Below are 20,147 nucleotides of genomic sequence, written 5' to 3' on the forward strand. Positions count from 1 at the left end.
TGCGGAGAAAATTGTGCCATAGGGGAAAACTAATTCAAGGCATGCCATTTATTTATGTAACCTGGCTTTCCGCCCAGCCCATATTCTTTCAATGCATATTTTATGAACTTTCTTTACATTTCACACCTGTTGGTTGGTTTGCATGAAATGTGACATACAGTACAGTGTATTTATGCTGTTTGGTCAAAGATCTTGCAGAGTTTGGTATTTCCTTGTCAGTTGAAAGTTGTAACAGAAAATTCCGGGTCATTCTGAGAAAGGCCGGAAAATTCTTTCACAACAGTAGGCAGCCGCTCCTCTTCTTTCTCTTGCGGACTTGCAGTGCCGCTCTAGTGGCCATTTCAAATACCTCCCTTACTCCATCCTTAGTCTTAGCAGAGCATTCCAAGTAGCCAAAGGCGCTAATACGGTTTGCCATGTCCCTGCCCTCCTCTGGTTTAACCGGTTCCTGTAAGCAAAATACCAAATACAATTCATACACAACATGATGCAAAACCAAATTCATGTTTACTTGAAATCATGTGGGAAATTCTGTGCAATGAAATTAAGTCAACACGAAATGCCATTTAGGAACCATTTGACTTCCATAATGCGACACGTTTATTAGTGAATTTATACATTTATTATGGCTGTTGATTAAATGCTATAATTCTATGTGTTTGTATTTTTTAGGGCTGTCAAACGATTAAAATTTGTAAACAAATGAATTCATAAGGAATATTCCAACCATCGGAGCAATTCAAGCTTAAGGTACATGTTTTATAAGTCAGAATAAACACACACACACACACACACTTTTTATTTAGGGGCCTTTCTCTTCTTTTTCATACACGAATGGAGGTCAAGATCAATCTATTGTTATTATACTTAAACGCATGATCTGCAATTTCAAAATTGCATGTTGACATTAAATGAGGTCAAATGTGTTCATGCGGAGAGTATTGCTGTTGATAGCTGAGATCAGATTAGCCAACATTTTTAATGTTTAAAAAAAGAAGTTTTTGAAAATCTGCTGAGCTTTCTGCAGAATTCTGCCAGCATCAATTCTGTGCAGGCCTACGCATGATATATTATGTCAATGCTGCTTACTAAATTGACTTATTTTTCCGAGACCATCTGCCCAGATGTCAAAAGAACCCCACTATTGCTGATGCATCATTTGGGGTGTGAGGAAAGGATAGCATCAGTCATCGGTTATTAGGGTTGGACTGATGTGTTTGATAAATGATAATGACCAGGCCTTCAAGAGTGACAGTAATGGCAGCTAGTAAGCGTTTTTTAATGGGACTCCCCATTGTGACCGAGCTTCCCCACCTGCTTCATCTTGGTCAGCTCCCTCCGTGTGTGCTCGTCATTTCTCAGATCTTTCTTATTTCCAACCAGAATTATGGGAACGTTTGGGCAGAAGTGCTTCACCTCAGGTGTCCATTTCTCAGGAATATTCTCTGTGAGATTACACAAACACACTCAAACTTGATATAGGTCAACCATTGAAAACAGATTTAAATCTTTATTAGGGATTATCAAAAACCAAAAGAGTGCTGTGTAGACTATAATAACAAAAAAATTATATATTACAGCACTTTATTTTGTATTTAAATGTACTAATGCTAATATATATATATAAACAGTATATATGCATACACACTACCAGTCAGTTTGGACATTCCTATTCATCCTCAATACTTCTACATTTTAGAATAATAGTAAAGTCATCAAAACTGTGAAGAAGAATGGAAAGTATTGGAACTATGAAGTGACCAAAAATTTTATCTTATAATTTAAAAACCATCATATATTTCAGCAAAGGTCTTATTTAAACAGAATTGGAAACTTTTTCATTCATTTACGTACAGGGATTGGATTATCCTAAGAAGGGACCTCCCCCCTTCCCCCACATTATCTCCTGGGGGACCCGGTCATACGCCTTCTCCAGATCCACAAAACACATGTAGACCAGATGGGCATACTCCCAGGCCCCCTCCAGGATCCTTGCGAGAGTAAAGATCTGGTCCGTCGTTCCACGGCCAGGACGGAACCCGCATTGTTTCCTTTCAATATTAAATTATAATTTTTTTTTTTAAATGTTTTAATTATAACTATGATAAATCATTTAGATATTTATTTTGAGGAAATTATTTTTATCAAAGTTAAAACCCAACCATAACCTGCTTAACCCATATTAAGTACATGTAGTTCCCTTATATTACACAGTACTTTCTTGGGCAAGTACACTAATGGTGCGTTCACATACAACGCAAAAGAACATTTTGGCCTTGCGCGAGTTTGACCGCTGGATTATACATTTCTGTTTAAACTCGCGAGTAACGCAAAACCGCGTGTATTCCCCCTTCTCTTTCGGAAAAGGACATTAGGAGGGGCTTCTACGACTTGGGTCATATTTAAGTTCAACCAATAGCTGAAATCAAGTAGACGCGCATATTTTCAGAATTTACCAGGTAGTCCAACTTCCTCGTTCCTTTTTTTGTCCAGTCTCTGTACATGTATGACGTTGTGTCATACAATTCCAGGTACCCACACACCGCTAAAACAATTCTTGCATCCATTTTTCCAGATTTCTTCTGCAACTACGTCAGTGACATCTGGACAATCTCAATGCTGATAGGCTCTCTCGACAACGAATCATGAGAATACGCGAATGAAGGGATTTTGCATGTTCGAGTCACGTCATTCGCGCCGCCCGGTGCGAATTCACATCTATTTGCATCTTTGCATTGCATTGTATGTAATCCGCCGTGCGAAACGCTCACTACGCGTCATATGTGTACGCACCGTAAGTATACTTAAAGTACACATACTGTAAAATAAAGTGCAATCATACTTGTTAATCATAAGTCAACAGAAGTGTCAGTAAGAGCATACTTGAGTTTAAATACGTGTGATGTTTGAAGAAAACAAAGAAAAATCATCATTCTGCATCATTTCCAATAAAGTCATTTTGCAAAATTATAAAAAGTGTAAAAATGGTAAATGGTCTGCACTTATATAGCGCCTTTTTTAACCTTAGCGGTTACCAAAGCGCTTTACACTGTGTCCCAATCACTCGCACACGCACGCAAAAAAATGTCATAATTATGGTCTGGTCTCTTAGATTATAGAACTACGTTTTATAATGTGATTGTGACCCAAAGGAAAGGCTTTATGAGAGAAATAAGGGATTTATCCCAACAACTCAAAACTCAAATCCTATTATTCCAGAGTAAGTCATACACAATATAACTGAAGTATGTGTTTAGAGGCTTAGGAAATTTGTGGTTGTTTCACACCAACACTCACTTGGAAAACTCTTGAGGGAATGCATTGTTAATTACATTACATGACTGCTAATTTTTTTACACAACATTCAAGTAATGAACTTTGCGGAATCATGAGGATCGGAATAACAATCTCGGAACAGTTTCCGATTAACTTATCTACGTGCTAGTGAGACTCAATGTGGTCAAATTTCCTGTCACACATTGTAAGGAGAAAGAACCAGGATGTTCCTTAAGGAAGCTCGAAGAGATAAATGGCAGTGATGTCATGGACAAAAGAGTTATCATGATTCACCTCAGTTCTCAAAAAAACACAGGAACTTCCTGTATGCATTGATGACTCAATGGTTATTCAACCTTCTCCATCCTTATTCTCTTTGGCCTTGACCCAGATTAGAATCGTTCAAAATCAAACAAATAGGAGAGAAGTAGCTAGGCCATACATTCTGGGGTATTTGTAAAATGTGATTACCTAAACTGTCTGGACTGTCTATGGAGAAGCACATGAGGATGACGTCCGTGTCTGGGTAGGACAGAGGTCTCAGACGGTCATAGTCCTCCTGTCCAGCTGTGTCCCACAATGCCAGCTCCACCTGTTGATGAAAATTGGACAGAATGAGTAAAACTTCAGCAAAGACAGCCAAGTGAACTAGTCAAATCCTTCCATGACTGGTATAGCACACCAGAATATCTGATTGTTTATTCACAATTAGGGCAAAATAGCTAAAAAAACAAACAACATTTTAGTCCTTTAACATTATTTTGTGCATATTATAATTTTTCTCTAATTTTATATTTTTTTTTATAAAATTCCACACATGGACTTTCATTAACCTTTTTGAGTGATCATTCAAACACTTTTCCAATTATCGGTTGTCCAATGTCTGTGTTTCTTTGCCCTCTCTAACCATTTATTTTAGTTTTTCTGTATTAAAAGTGGCTTTTTCTTTGCAATTCTTCCCATAAGGCCGCACCACTGAGTCTTCTCTTTACTGTTGTACATTAAACAGGTGTTGAGCAGGTAGAATTCAATGAAGCTGTCAGCGGAGGACATGTGAGGCTATCTATTTCTCAAACTAGAGACTCTGATGTACTTATCCTCTTGTTTAGTTGTACATCTGGCCTCACACATCTTTCTGTCCTTGTTGGAGCCAGTTGTCCTTTGTCTTTGAAGACTGCGGTGTACAGCTTTGTATGAAATCTGCATTGTATAACCTTCATTCCTCAAAACAATGATTGACTGACAAGTATCTAAAGGATTCTTATTCTTGTTTTGTTTTGCCATTTTTTACCTAATATAGCAATTTAGAATGATTACTCAAGGATAAAGTGTTGGAGTGATGGCTGCTGGAAATTTGTCCGGTCTAGATTTGACCAAAAACAAGTTTTCAAATAGTGATGGTGCTGTTTTTAACATCAGTAATGTCCTGACTATACTTTGTGATCAGCTGAATGCCACTTTGGTAAATTAAAGTATCAATACCTTTCCGAAACAGTAAAATCTGTTTTGGCCACCAGTGTATATGTACACACGTGCACACACACACACAGTGTATATATATACATATACACACATATATATATATATATATGTATATATATACATGTATATATATATATATTTATTAACATTTTAATACATGTAAAGAGGCGAAAAAAATATATATATAGTGTTAAACATTCCTAATATAAACAGATGTCACTTAAGAACGGCTAATTGTAAACATGAAGTATGTGTGTAGCTCCTGCCAAAACCCAAGCCCAGGTTTTTAGACAGAAAATCCCCATATATTAACTAATTATAGATCAGATTTATCCATTAAATCTCATTTATCTTTTAATATGAATAAAAGATGGTTTACGTTTGAATATCAGTTTTCACAACAGTCGCTTCGTCTTGATGTCAAAATGGCCAAATATCTTTTTAATAATAATTGCCGGACAATCGGGCACAATTATCGGCCGATAATGTTAAAATGGCTAATAATAATTAATAAATAATAATTGGTCTATCACTGTATTTTACTAAAGGCATATGCATCTCTAGAGTATGGATGCTTTAAAATAGAAATTTGAAGCATCCCTATTCAAATCTGTAATTACATTTATGATACTACCGATAACGGATATGATGGTCAATATTTTGTAGTAAAGTAAAGTCGCCTGTTATGGTCACGAAATATCATGATTTCCATTTCTAAAAGGCAAATTAACATTATGGTTTCAATCCTTTGCATGTGTCTCTCTTACCTCCTCTTAATCTCTACTGGGCAACAACAAGGCTTGGCTTATCCAATCACAAGCCTAATGAATTGAATTAGGTAAACTGGTGATTAGAGGGAATCAAAGCACACCCCTTCTGCTCTCCTGTGGACTGAAGCTTAGCAATGCAGCAGAGTCATACTCTGAGCCTGATCCCCAGCATTACACTACAGTCTGTCCTCAACTCACTAACATTAGTGCTGCTGCCACTGAGAAAAATGAGAGGACACCAATTGTCCTCATGATCTGTTCAGTGTGGAATAAGTAAGCTCATGATGCTTGGTATACTCATTGTTATTCATAACAGATGCACGTGACACAAAAACATATTTTGGGCAAACCGTCGGCAATATCTCATCAACAAGACACGAGTGACTTGTTAACTCTCAATTCTTCCCGTATGTCAGTGTGTGTTAAATTAGGAGACGCCTGTCATTGAACAAGTAGAAATAAAAAAGACAGTGATTTCAAAGTTGTATTTGTAACCTGTTTTTCTTCTGATACACAGTACAATGGACTGCAAAAGTTTACTAGAATACTAGAGAAAATGTAAAAGGTTCAAATATTTACATGAATTTCTAAATATTTTAATGCACTTAAATTGGTGTGGATATTGAGCACGATTTGAAGCTAATGGAAGCAAGCAAATCTGACCTTTTGTAAAAAAAAAAAAAGATTTAACATGGTTATTGGACACTATCACAAATTAGCCCAATGTATATTTCGTTATTGACCTAGAAAGAGACCAAAATATTGTGTAATGAGAAAGTGTGTAAAAGTAGGGACGTGCCCAAAGCTGAATACTGTATTAGGAAAGGCATGAATAATGACTTCAAAACAGATAACGGATTCATCCAGATAATAGAAAAAATATTCGTTTGACTGATTATCCAAGAAGCACAAGTATACAGAAACATTTTAAATACCGTAAACGTATTCAAAATTACAACTAATTTATAAGTCTGTGAAGCCAAATTTACTAAAGTGTAAAACTTACGAATAAAAATGCGCACGGTGTGATTTCAAATAGGACGGCCGCGGTCTCGACTTTGTTTATTGTGCGCCTCTGGAGCTTGCACAGTAACATTAACTAAGAAACTGTATTATATACGTTTTCCTCTTCTTGAAATGTAAATGTAGTGTATTCACACTAAATGATTCCCATGTATTCATTTGTAAAACAACTGAGCTTATTTAAAAAAAAAAAAAAAAAAAAGCCCCTAAATTTGAGAATGTTAAGTGTCCTTGAGTTCTGGAAGGGCGCTATATAAATTGAACATTATTATTATTATTATTATTATTATTATTACTACTATTTTCCCGCTATTCTCTTCTGGGAAAACTAGAGTGGCTCACTCTTACCATTTATTCTATTGCATTTCATTACTTCTACACATGTAATATAAAAAGAAATGGCATCCACCACATTATGTTGAGTATTTCAAATCTTATGGGACTTTCACCTGTTTTTAGGCTATATTGATTTATTTTCATCCTTTTAATGTTTTTATTTGTATTTAATATTTGCTGCAACACGTGTGCTTGACATTTAAAAATTGCTTGACACATCATGCTGCAAGAATAACGTTGTTATACATGCACAGATATAAAATATATTTTTGTTTCAGCAGATATTTGTGATAGTAATATGAGGATAAACTACAGTGAGTTAATGTTGCCTACATATTCAGCTTCATCTGGTAAGAAAAGAAAAAAGAAATAATAATATAATTAAATAATAACAGCATTATGAATAGGCATATACAAGGCATATTTTATAGAAACTACAAATGTTATAAGAGTACCACTTTAAAATGGCAGTTTCATTTAGCTTTAATGTACTTCCAGTTTAAGCTCCACCCACATTCGGTTCTATCCGAATATACTGTAGATACAGTTCATTTTGCAATAGGAACAGATTTAGATACAGATAATGGCTTCACTGCATACCCCTAGTGTAAAGAGTAATATGTAAAATTCTGCTTTATTTCTTGGGTCACTAATGAAAAAAGCTAATTAACTGATGTATTGTGCACAGAGCAAAAATTCATATAAAAAATGAGAAGAGATTCATTTTGATTTCATGTTTACTTTAAAATCAAACTTCTATCCACAGTGTGATAAAAAGAACAGAATGTTCCCAAAGGGCAGAAAGATTTATGCTCAACCTCCAATGGGAAGCATCAATGCATTTCTCAAGCATTCAAAGTAATAATATGTTATGCTATAAGAAGAAAAACACCAACGAGAACTTGGTAAGCCATCCTCTTCTGGTCCTTAACTCCAACATTTCCTTTGGAGGAGACATAAACGGAGCCCTCCTTCCCCAAGCACCCCTCTTCCATCACAGGAAACGAAGTGGTCTGTTTAATCATGTTATAGGAGTTGGCCGGTCAAACGTGGGGACGGGCATATCTTGAGTCCAGTCAGGAAACCAGAAAGAACAGCCATTTCCTGTTTTGCCAAGTTCCCTTTAGATTTCATAGTGGTCAGTGCTGCAAAACATCAGCACTATGGGCTATCTATCTATCAGACAGATTGAAATAACCCTTTTAAAACCCCTCATTCCAAAACAATGACTTATTTTTCGCTGACTGGTGTGACTCAATGATTGTTAAAGAAATATTTGGAAAAGGTTTTTTGTAGAAAATCACTTCATGTTGTTGATATCCAGTACAGTTAAAAAGTGACAATGATTTTATTTGGCATTTTTCTCATTTAATAGTTTTTTCCATTACAAATGATACGTCCGGCATAACAACTTAAGTGCAAAAAGTACGGAGTGATGGTGGCGTAGTGGCTAAAGCACAGGGCTGTTAATCAGAAGGTCGCTGGTTCGAACCCCACGGCCACCACCATTGTGCCCTTGAGCAAGGCATTTAACTCCAGGTTGCTCCGGGGGGATTGTCCCTGTAATAATTGCACTGTAAGTCGCTTTGGATAAAAGCGTCTGCCAAATGCATAAATGTAAATGTAAGTTTAATTGTGAAAATTGGTATGTCCATAGAGTGCGTTTTCATGCTCACCGATTTGCTAATAACTTGCAAAAACAGCTTATTCAAGAAATTCGACAATGCAAGAAAACCACGTTTACATGAGATTTGAAATCATCGGGTTATTCTGTGCTTTTGATGTATAAAACGTAAAGATGCATGCACACAACATACTAGACGTGCTGGCAAAAACACAGAATGCAACGGAAAATCGAGGTAATGTGCAAAAAATTTTTTTTGCTTAAACCATTTATGACCCAACCCTAAGCCAATTAAAACAGTGCAAGTAAAATTGTAAAAATAGTGCATATAAATGTGTTTAATGTCACATATTTGCTTGCATTTAATTGAGTAAGACATAGTGCTACAATGCTACAACTATATTTTCAGGTTTAAAATACATTTTGAATCTCAGATTTTCAATGTGGACTTTTTGAACCCACTGCATATATACGGTGTTGGACTCAAAATAACATCAACAACGGGTGTCGGAATTTAGTTGTATTTGACGGCAAAACTGATGGGTCCATCCAAAAAAAAGAAAGAAAGGGAGAAGGAAAGACAAATAAAAAACATATGCGTTCTGGGTCACTGACACAGCTATCAGTAATCAGCTTTGGGTTTCACAATCAGACAGAAATTCTAAACTAATCCAAACCTCAAGATCTGGAAATAGGGAAAACTAAATTTGTTAAGACGAGCTGTATAAACACAGGTTTCAGTAAAGGAACAAGAATCAATACCAACCTGTTTGCCGTCTACTTCAATGTCTGCAATGTAGTTCTCAAACACAGTGGGCACATAGACTTCTGGAAACTGGTCTTTGCTGAACACTATAAGTAGACAGGTCTTCCCACAGGCTCCATCACCCACGATCACCAGCTTTTTCCGTATGGCTGCCATGCCTGGACAAAAAAAACAAGCTTCAGCATGTTTTGAAATGACTTCATTTAAATAGAATCCCTCATAAAATTGCACTTCTTTAATGCAAAATGAAAATTCTGCCATTTTTTTACTCAACCTCATATTGCTTCAAACCTGTATGCTATGTGTGTGCGTAGATCTTTACGAATGTGAAGAATGTGAGCTGCTCTCTGAAGGGGATTTATTTGGACAAGCTGGTATGAGAAATTCATTAAACCATAATAATTGCAATTGGGAGCCTGCAAAGATGTTAATTATACATCATCAATAGCGGTTCACTTTTGCGATTTGTTACGATAGTGTTCATATTAGCAGCGAACCGCACTGTTACGAGTTCACATAAACCGTAACCCAGCCAGACCACCTTTTCAAGCGGTTTCGTGTGCACACTTTGACGTCATTCGAACTCAGGTGTGCACCAAATGTGCTAGTGTGAAAGCATTCCAACAGTTTATAGTGGCTATGGCTATCAAGCTTCTAAAAGGAATATAAAACAACATAAAAATAGTCCATTGCAACTTGTGCACTATATTCCAAGTCTTCTGAAGCCATATGATAGCTTCGTATGCGCGATTGTCATTTTTTTAATCATTATTCAGTGATAATCTTCTCCGCTGAAACATTCAGGTTTCTGTAGACAGCATTTGGCACAAACAAAACTGAGGACCTTGACATGCTTTAATGCAAAATGCAACAATAGAGATATTAATTCTGATTGAAAGAAAAGGAAAATCAATATAACTGAAACTAGAGGAGTCCAAACCCTTGTAAACTGCATGCATGATTTCATGCGCAATAATTACTGCTGTTCGTGAGAGCCTAAATCCATAACTACGTCAGCTGACGGGTGATTAGTGTAGCTATAACAGCAGCCTTTGAACAACCTTTTTTCATTTATTTTTATGGCATGGTTTCCAATTTATTATCCAATACAAAACTAATTCCTGTAGTGGCCATTTTAAATGACAGATTGTGTTAAATGCACAAGTACTTTAACCCTTTTATTCTAATTTGGCTTTGATCAGGTGGATTTGATTTATTTGCTCTCTGCTTTGCGACTAGGACATTACAAAATTCATACTTTCTTGGACCAATATTATCACTTCATTCAGCCATTTGATGTCCTCCATAAAAGAACAACAGACTTGAAACGCACACATGATATGAACATCTGTCTAATGCAAAACGATATGAAACTTCCCTTGAGGACAAAATCATCATGGGCTTCAAATCACACAACAATGCAGGCAAGGATTCTAAACCCAAACACATCTGTCATACTTGCAACAGCTAATTAATTATTAACAAGTTTGTACAGTCAAATTGCATGAAGAAACAAATTAATGTAGAAACTTCAATTAACCAGTCTTTGGCCTTCGCTAATGAAACTCTATTTGAACGTGCTGAAATACCTGGAATATTGTTTTTCAAGAAATGTTCCAGGTTCAATAGAAGTTAAGCTCAGTAGACAGAATTGATGGCATAATGTTGATTGCCAAAAAAAATAATTTTGACGCATCCCTCGTTTATTAAAAAGAAAAGTAAAAATTGCAGTTACATTGAGTAAGGCACTTACAATAGAAGTGAATGGGGACAGTCCATCCATATACATTAAAATAATTTGTGTAATAAAATTACTTGCTTAACTTCGGTTTTAAGTTATATCCAATAATATTTTAGTAAAAGTGATATATAGGTATAGGTCTCTCTCTCTCTCTCTCTCTCTCTCTCTCATATACATACTAATGGTCAAAAAGTTTTGAAACACTTATTCATTCTTCATTATGTTTTTTTCCTTCACATTTTAGAATAATAGTAAAGTCATCAAAACTATAGAATAACATAAATGGAACTATGGGAATTATGTTGTGACTAAACAAAATACAAAATAAATAAAAACTTCTTCAAAGCATCTTCAAAGTGGTCACCCTTTGCCTAGAAATTGCAGACACTCGACATTTTCTCAACCAACTTCTTGAGGTTTCACCCTGGGATGCTTTTTAAACAGCACTGAACGAGTCTATCTATGTTGGGCACTTATTGGCTGCTTTTCTTTATTATTTGGTCCAAGTCATCAATTTCAAAAACTTTTTTTAAATTACATTTTAGTTTTATAATTAAACAAATTAATATGGTGGCACAATTATATTTTTCGTCAAAACTAATTTCAAACATTTAAGCATTCACCTTCAGATCAAAAGATTTTTAAGATCATGAGAAACATTTCAGTCAAGTGTTTCAAAAGTCTTGAATGGCAGTATATATAATATATAGGTAGACCTATATATCAGTTTTACTGATTAATCAGTGTCGATAGTTGCTTTTTGGCACTAATTGGTTATTGGTTATCGTCAAAAATCAATGCCGATAGTTGCAGATATTTTTTAAATTGCAGATTTAGTTTTAAATTCCATATTAATTACCTCATCTGGTGAAATATACACAAATAACATTCTTCATCTGATTAATATATAGGCTATAAAAAGCTTAATTTGGTAATTATTTACATATCATTACATTGTAATGAAGCCAATCTCTGCCATGTCAAAATAAGAGCCCTTTATGGGCTTGTTTACATAAAACACATATCTTATTCCCGGACTTTCAGTTTCATCATACCACGGTGGTTGAATGACCTTCCCAACTCAATCTGTGAAGCTGACTCACTCTATCTTCAAAAAACGGCTAAAAACACATCTTTTCCAAAAGCACTTAACCAGGCACAAAAAAAAAAAAAAAAAAAAAGATATATATATTTACAATCCTTGTTGCACTTAAATCTGTTTTGTATACTATTCTGATGATAGTGAAACTTTGCAATATGGCACTTTTCGTACCACTGTCTCCTTAAGATGATTCGCTTATGTTTTCCTCTTTTGTAAGTCGCTTTGGATAAAAGCATCTGCCAAATGAATAAATGTAAATGTTTACAGTTAAGCACCAAATCTAAAAATAATTTTCAAAATGTACTTTGACTCGTCCCTCCTATGCTTTAAAAAAAAAATTTATAATAAAGTGTACAGTGAGGCACTTACAATGGAAGTGAATGGAGCCAATTTTTGGAGGATTTATACAGAAATGTGAGGCGTATAATTTTATAAAAGCACTTGCATTAATTCTTCTTAAAACTTGCGTATTATTTGAGCTGTAAAGTTGTTTAATTTTTCATTTTAAGTTGTGTTGACTTTACATCGTCATGGTAACAAAGTTGCAAAATTGGCTATAACTTTAAATAGAAAAGGTTAGTAAGTGATTTTAGCACACTAAAATCATGTTTACATGCATATAGTTTTGTGACTATACTTTTGAAAAAGTGAGTATTTTAGCATTAAAATTTGGCCACATTCACTTCCATTGTAAGGGCTTCACTTTAATTAATATTTTATATATATAAATAAACAAGGTATTATTTTTTTGTGGTAATTACCAAGATGCCACAAATGCTGTCTATTGAGTTTGACTTGTATTGAATGCAGAACACATCTCTTATATAAATGTTATGTTCACTCATGTTAAAAAAAAACATCTGCTCAAACTGAAGTAGTGAATTATTTCAAATTCACCCCTTTGTTCACTTAACTGTGATAAACAGCAAAAGTTTCATCTTTAAAAATAGCTAGGTTTATGATAAATCCAGTACAATAAGACATGAAAAGCAGAAATGACTCTCATATTGATGGGAAAGGTGAAATAGTTTATTAAAATCTTAATACATGTTCTTTGGAAATGCCACTATCACCTCGATCTGTAAAGCATTTGCTCACCGACATCAATTTCCACAACATACCCTCTTATGGGAGCCATTGGCAGTGTGATAATTCTTTGGAAGGAGAGGTGAAGTATTTGCCTGTATCTGTATGTGGGTGGTGAGAGATTTGTCCTGCATCCATGATGAATAAGTGCCAATTGTAAAGCACAGCTGTGCGTATACTTCTAAACGCCACCTGCACATCCATTCTTGCTCGATAATCTGACAACACACACATTAACACACTTCTCCACTGTCTGGCCTCCTGCACCAAGACCACTTATCAACAGGCCTCCATCAGATTGTGCTTGGAGCCCTCTCCTCGTCTCGGCGTAGGTTTGCCTCTCATAGAAAGCTCCATCCACCCACAGGAAACGCAGGGTTTTATTTTCAACGACCAGAGAGGGGGAAGCACAGGGAAGTCTTTGAAAAATAAGCGGAGAAAAGAGGGGATTTTGTTGCCGATTAAGTCTGGTTGGTATTGCAACTGGGACAATGGTTGTTAAACTGACAAAACAAATCTGTCAAGTTTGTATACTCGAGTTGATACTATGCAGAGATCAAATCGACAAAGTTAGATTTTTTGAGGCCAACCAAAGTTTTAATTTCTACCATGCTTATGGGCTTTCAACTCAAAGTTTTTAGTCCATCGTTTTCGTGAAATAAGTTAAATAACTTCAATTTGAACAAATCTTTAGGTATTTGGACCCTCCTTGACTCAGTACATTTTCATAGACTTTAAAAGTTCTGATTTCTGCCGGAATTCAATTTTTTAAAGGGGTCATGACATGAGAAACCAAATTTGCCTTGATCTTTTGGTATATAAGAGGTCTTTGTATCATTAAAACGTCCTGCAAGTTTAATATTTTAAGACGTCCTCCCCATTCTAAACGAATCATTTATTTAATCAAGCTCAAAATACAGCTCGTTCTGGATTCATGGTTAGAAGTGACGTGTCGGTTAGAAGTGACGTAACAGCGTTTGCATATGACCGCCTCCAGCACAAGATAACTACGCTTTAAGCGCCAAGACAACTACGCTCATTTCAGTATCGCCGTGCGCCTCACAAGTGTTCAGTCGATGGACAGCGAGCTCTGACAGAGACTACTTGTGCACAGGAAAATTACGATGCCACACAGATGTGCTGTTCCTGGCTGTGGTCAAACAAAACCTCTGAATAAGCTGCCGAAAGATCCAGACGTCAGGGAAAAATGGATGCAGTTTATTTTTTGCGGATCGACCCAGTCACGGCAGTGTTAACTTAAGCGTTTGTTCTGTACATTTTAAGGATGACTGTTTTGAGAACAAATCTCAATATGATGCTGGCTTTGTCAGAAAACTGTTGCTCAAAGATAAGTCCGTGCCGACAATTCTGGGAACAACGACGACGCAAACTGTAAGTAATCTATTTTAAACTTTAAACTACTTTTTAAAGCGCAATTTCATTCATTATGAATAATCACAGTGTTTTTACTTAGTTTACTTGCATATTGTTCTGGCTGGGAGCGTCAATAATTGATACATAGGCACTGACGTTAGCCAATCATAACAGTGGGCGTTAACACTGAAGTCTTAAATGGAAAACGCCCCCAAAACAGACTGTTTGAATCAGAGGATGAGAAACAGGGTGGGAAAAGGTCATAAATCACTAGATTTTAAAAGTTTTTCTTAAAAAAAAAATATATTAATACTATAATTGCACCTAAGGGAACATAATAATACAATAAAAAAAACCATGTCATGACCCCTTTAAATGTCACATAAACGCTTTAAATTTAAATTTAGTAGCTAATGAAAATCCCTGAAATTACCCCATTTCTTTTGAGACAAGATGCTAATTTTGTATTCATTTGTATCATTTTCAGTTCGGTTTAAGGTCATTAAATTTAAAAAAAAAATGCAATAACTTTCCAATAAGTGAAAGGATAGTATTTGGGGTAAAAAGCACGCCTGTTACAGGGGCTAAAGGCCCCTATTAAACACAAAGTATTTCTGAAGTGGGGTAAGTAGATTTCTTATGAAAACTGTTCAAAGTGGGCTCACATTGAATCATCCAATCACAAGAGAGTTTGGTTTGTTTATAGAATACTCCAGATGTAATAAAATGGCAAATGTATTTGAAGTTAACAGGAAATGGTTGACTTTTTCTGAAGTAGTTATTTTGAGTAAGCATCATCTTAATTTGTTACTCAATTCATCTTGCTGTCTCAAAATGATTTGCATTAGTTGACAAATTGTGCCCTATAACTATTGCCCCAGTAACTACGATTTCACTTTAAAGCCCCAAGGGGCCTTTTACCATATACACCTTTTTTAAACTGAATTTTAATTAAAAAAACCTTCTATTATTATTTATTTTCACACAAATGATGTTGCTCCATCAATATTCAATAATAATTCATTAATTTGTTTAACCTCGATACAATCTGTGACCAGAAAAAAGCTAAATTTCCTTAAGAGGTGCATTTAGCCCCATTGTACCATACATGTTATTTGGACCACAAATGGCTTCTGCATTGTGCGGGTGCTCTGAAAGACAGTGGTGTTGCGCACACATGTTAAACTTGCCGTATTTGACGTCCTTCCAACAAATATTAAATTACGCATTGTCATGCCTGCATGCATTGGACAGACAGATGAAGAATGCAAACATTATTTCTGACAAAAGGGGTCAGAAGCTTCATTATTAAAAAATTACATAATACTGCAGCAAAAGCTATGAGAAATTTAAACAGTCCTGTCGGTAGAGAGATATTAGGAAATCTTTGCCGTGATGTGAAAAGAGAAACAGCTGGAAGGATGCCATTGATGCTCGGGAGTACTTTTATTTGAAAGCAAAACAAAAAGAATGCAACAGATCTGAGTTGATAAAGAAACTTCCTTGAGCGCATCATATCTCTCTTACACAGCAGCGTCTGGCATGAGTGGAATTCCCTACTGGTCCGTTTTCCTGTAACTAGCACTTTAACTGAAGTTGTGACTCAAAAACTGTATAAATGAAAACATTTTAAAATGAGTCATTTTAAAAAATGTATTTTCAATTAACGACAAAAGAAAAGCCCATGAATAGAGAAAAGCAGGTAATTCAGGTTAAGGAAGCAAATAGAAACACTCCGGGTTCAATACAAGTTAAGCTCAGTCGACAGCATTTGTGGCATAATGTTGATCACCACAAAAATTTACTTCAACTTGTCCCTCCTTTTATTTAAAAATAATAATAATCTGGGTTACAGTGAGACACTTACAATGGATAGTGAATAGTCCACCCAAAAATTTAAATCCTCTCATTATTTATTATTTACACACCCTCATTCCATCCCAGATGAGTATGACTTTCTTCTGCTGAACACAAACAAAGATTCCCTACAATGCAAGTGAATGGTGACCAAAACATTGAAGCGTCAAAAAGGACATAATGCATCATAAAAGATTTGACTCTAGTGGTTCAATCCATGTCTTCAGAAGCGATCTAATCGGTTTTGGCGAGAACAGACCGCATGATGGTGAGTAAATTATGAGAGAATTTTCAAAGGTTCATGTCATCTAACTACAATAGATGGCAGGGTTTTTCACTAAAGCAACTGGAGTTCCACCATCAAACCTTTAATGAAAGAAAACCCATTGCATATGTTTAATATATTTTAAGCCTTAATCTCAAACATTCATTCTTTGATAATAGTTTAGCAGCATTAAACTGTCTCAACAACTTCATATCTTATATCTATTGCAATGCAAACTGCATTGAATTATCAGAAAAAATAAAACAATGAACAGAAGCTTTGTCCTGCAGTCCAAACAACACATTCTGATTTGTGTATAATTGTTATAGGTGTACTTTAAGACCTCATATTAATTGAGAGACTACATGGGATATTTGTATGTCTGAAAATTAGTCACACAGCATGATTTTTTTTTTAGTTCCAAAACCTGGTGACCTAAGCCTCAGTCACCATCCACAATCATAGTATGGACAAAAAAATAAAATAAATTCAATAATAGTCTTAGTCATATGGATTTGAAACAACAGGAGTATGAGTAAATGACGACAGAATTTTCATTTATGGGTGAACTGCAAAAAGGCTAAAATGATTAAAAAAAAAAAAAAAAAAAAAAAAAATAATAATAAAAAAAAAGGTAAAAAGAAATGGTGACCAGTCATGATGTTAAAAAAAAATAGTTCACCCAAATTAAAATTCTCATCATTTACTCACCCTCATGCCATCTCAGATGTGTATGACATTCTTTCTTCTGCTGAACACAAAGAGTTTTAGAAAAACATCTCAACTTTCTTGGTCCATTCAATGCAAATGAATGGTGGCCAGAACTTTGAAGATCCAAAAACACATAAAGGCAGCATAAAAGTAATCCATTGTTAAATACAGGTCTCCAGAAGGGATTTGATAGGTGTGGGTGAGAAACAGATCAATATTTAAGTCCTTTTTTTTTTTACAATAAATTCTCCTCCCTGACCAGTAGGTGGTTATATGAATGAAGAATGCGAATACCCAAAAACAAAAGCAGTGGAATGTGAAAGTGGACATTCAGAGTAAAAAAGGACTTAAATAATAATATGTTTCTCACCGACTATTATATCGCTTCTGAAGACGTGGATTTAAACACTGGCATCTTATGGATTACTTTTATACTACCTTTATGTGCCTTTTTGAGCTTCAAAGCTCTGGCCACGGTTTACTTGCATTAAATGGACCAGCAGAGCAGGAGATATATTTCTGAAAACCACATTTATATTCAGCAGAAGAAAGAAAGTCATACGCATCTTTAATGGCATGAGGGTGACTAAATTATGAGAGAATTTTCATTTATAGGCCAATTGTTCCTTGAATTTCGATGTTGTCATCTACCCTTATAGGCCCATCATACAAGCCATTTTATTTGCCATGAGGTAGGATTATAAGGTGTCTACATCGAAGCATGTCACGTTCTTAGAATCAATAAATAGTGTTTCTGCACATATCAAACAATATACAGAAAACATGAGTTTAAAAGTCCTAGGCTGCATGCCTCCCAAGACCACTAGTTTACCTGAATTCAGGGTTTTGAGTGTAAAATGGCCTACAACACCTCTAGGATTAAGGAACAGGCCTTATCGACAATTTAAAGCATTTGGCTTCTGTGAAACACAGCTTTTGGCCGAAGGCAAAATTTCAGACTGCTGTATTAAATGCGTGACAGTGGTATAGATAAGTCGACGTGTCATCTTGAATTTGGTGGAACAACAGGTTAGTCGCTAGGCTGGGTATAGGAGAAAGTTTTCAACGCAAAGTTCTGCCGACTACAACGCCCTGAAGCTACTGAAGGGAAACTGTTCATGTACAGAGCTCGACTCAAAATGTATATCAAACGTTCACTTCTGCAAATTGATTCAGTGTATCGAAGAATAATCGAATCCCGAGCGGATGTGCACTTCACATTGCGTTTCTGCAAAACTATTTTATGTCACAACACTACATGGGAAACCCAGGTGGACGTTCACACTAAACGCGTTAATTATTCGTCGACGCGGGTTTTCAATCGTTTTTCTTTGTAATCGTGCGCAATGTGTCGCTGCATTTTTAAGTGTCATTTCTGCGTTTTTTTAGACGCAGTGACAAAAACTATCGGAAATAACTTTAACTTTTAAAAACTCGAAACACATGCGTTCTGATCTATTCGTTGCGTCTAGTTTTGTGTGTGTGTTTTAAATACAAGAATGTGTTCGGTGTGAACGGCCCCTTAAACGTGTATCAAACATAATCGAATACTGCGGAGCGTTGCGATTCGCAATTGTTCTTATTTAACATTTGTATTTATGTCTGTCTTTCACACTCTAAATGTTGACCCTCACTGTTTTGCTTCTGTTTTATCTTTTTTTTAACAGTAGATTTGACAAATCGCGAACGACAAAAAAAAAAAAAAAAAATCAACAATCACACGTTAAGAAAAACTAGCAATTTTCTTGTTATTTTAACTATTGCGGATCGCGGTACACCAGCCACCACCTACTTTTCCCACACCGCCTCTGCAAAAAAAAAACTTGTTTTCTACCAACATTCCTCAAGTCCGACATTTCAAATGACATGTAAGGTACATACACATAAATACCTTATTTTCTCGCGCGGTTTAGGTTCCCTGTGGTCCAGGTGATCGTGTGTTTAAATTTTAGGCGCAATGTGGAGAAATTCCCCAGGATTATTGCTTAAAGACAAGGGTTGACTCAAAAGAGGACCCGCCCGCTGTAATGGGGATTACACTAGACCGCTGCGCTGCTGAATGTTGACTGGTTGAGGAGGCGCTTCAGCGGGTGAGGATCATTGCGGTCCCTCCCACCGTCGCCGCCGATGAAGATGACATCATTCGGTTAGCTGGAGAGAGAGATAGTCATACGCCACAGCCACCTTAATTAATGTGCTATTTAGCCTGCTGCAATGAGTGGGAAAAGTCCATGCATTTCGTCACTGCTGTGCATTTACATTTCTTAATGTATGGATTGTGATTTCAGTACGAATTTTAAATGCTAATTTAAAATGTTACTGATAATAGTCATTGTATTATGCATAGTGTTTTCAACTAATTGTTTCGGAAAATATTGAGTAGATATTGTGTAAATTTTTGGTTAATTTAATACTTTGATTAACATAACATGTATTAAAATAAAAAAGTAAAACATATTTATACAAATCATTAAAATGATGCCTAATGTATGGTAAATATTAAAAAATATATTTTTTAGAATTATATGACCAAATATTTGTTATTATTATTATAAGAAAATATTATTTAGTATTTATTAATAATACACATATTTGGGGCCTGGGTAGCTCAGCGAGTATTGACGCGACTACCACCCCTGGAGTCAAAAGTTCGAATCCAGGGCTTGCTGAGTGGCTCCTAAGCAACCAAATTGGCCCGGTTGCTAGGAAGGGTACAGTCACATGGGGGTGACCT

The 20,147-nt window shown here is 35.7% G+C and overlaps 1 protein-coding gene across 1 annotated transcript; it reads right to left on the bottom strand.

Moving 5' to 3' along the window:
- Window positions 1-7: 7 nt before the first annotated feature.
- On the bottom strand, window positions 8-19,468 carry LOC127653796 (rho-related GTP-binding protein RhoA-D-like). Its single transcript, XM_052140561.1, has 5 exons — window positions 19,305-19,468; window positions 9,278-9,435; window positions 3,748-3,868; window positions 1,315-1,445; window positions 8-448 (listed from the first exon to the last, which is right to left on the bottom strand). Exons 2-5 carry the CDS (start codon window positions 9,431-9,433, stop codon window positions 275-277), a joined length of 582 nt encoding a protein of 193 aa, XP_051996521.1. The 5' UTR covers window positions 9,434-9,435; window positions 19,305-19,468; the 3' UTR covers window positions 8-274.
- Between the last annotated feature and the right edge of the window lie 679 nt (window positions 19,469-20,147).

Source organism: Xyrauchen texanus, chromosome 13 (genome assembly GCF_025860055.1).
Source record: "Xyrauchen texanus isolate HMW12.3.18 chromosome 13, RBS_HiC_50CHRs, whole genome shotgun sequence".
Classification (NCBI taxonomy): Eukaryota; Metazoa; Chordata; class Actinopteri; order Cypriniformes; family Catostomidae; genus Xyrauchen; species Xyrauchen texanus.

What these genes read in the sequence shown, in the direction of transcription:
- LOC127653796 (XM_052140561.1), bottom strand. Translation starts at nt 9,433, where the DNA reads ATGGCAGCCATACGGAAAAAGCTGGTGATCGTGGGTGATGGAGCCTGT. An exon ending in TTGAAGTAGACGGCAAACAG is followed by an intron (nt 3,869 to 9,277) that starts GTTGGTATTGAT and finishes TTTCATCAACAG; the next exon opens with GTGGAGCTGGCATTGTGGGA. An exon ending in AGACAGTCCAGACAGTTTAG is followed by an intron (nt 1,446 to 3,747) that starts GTAATCACATTT and finishes GTAATCTCACAG; the next exon opens with AGAATATTCCTGAGAAATGG.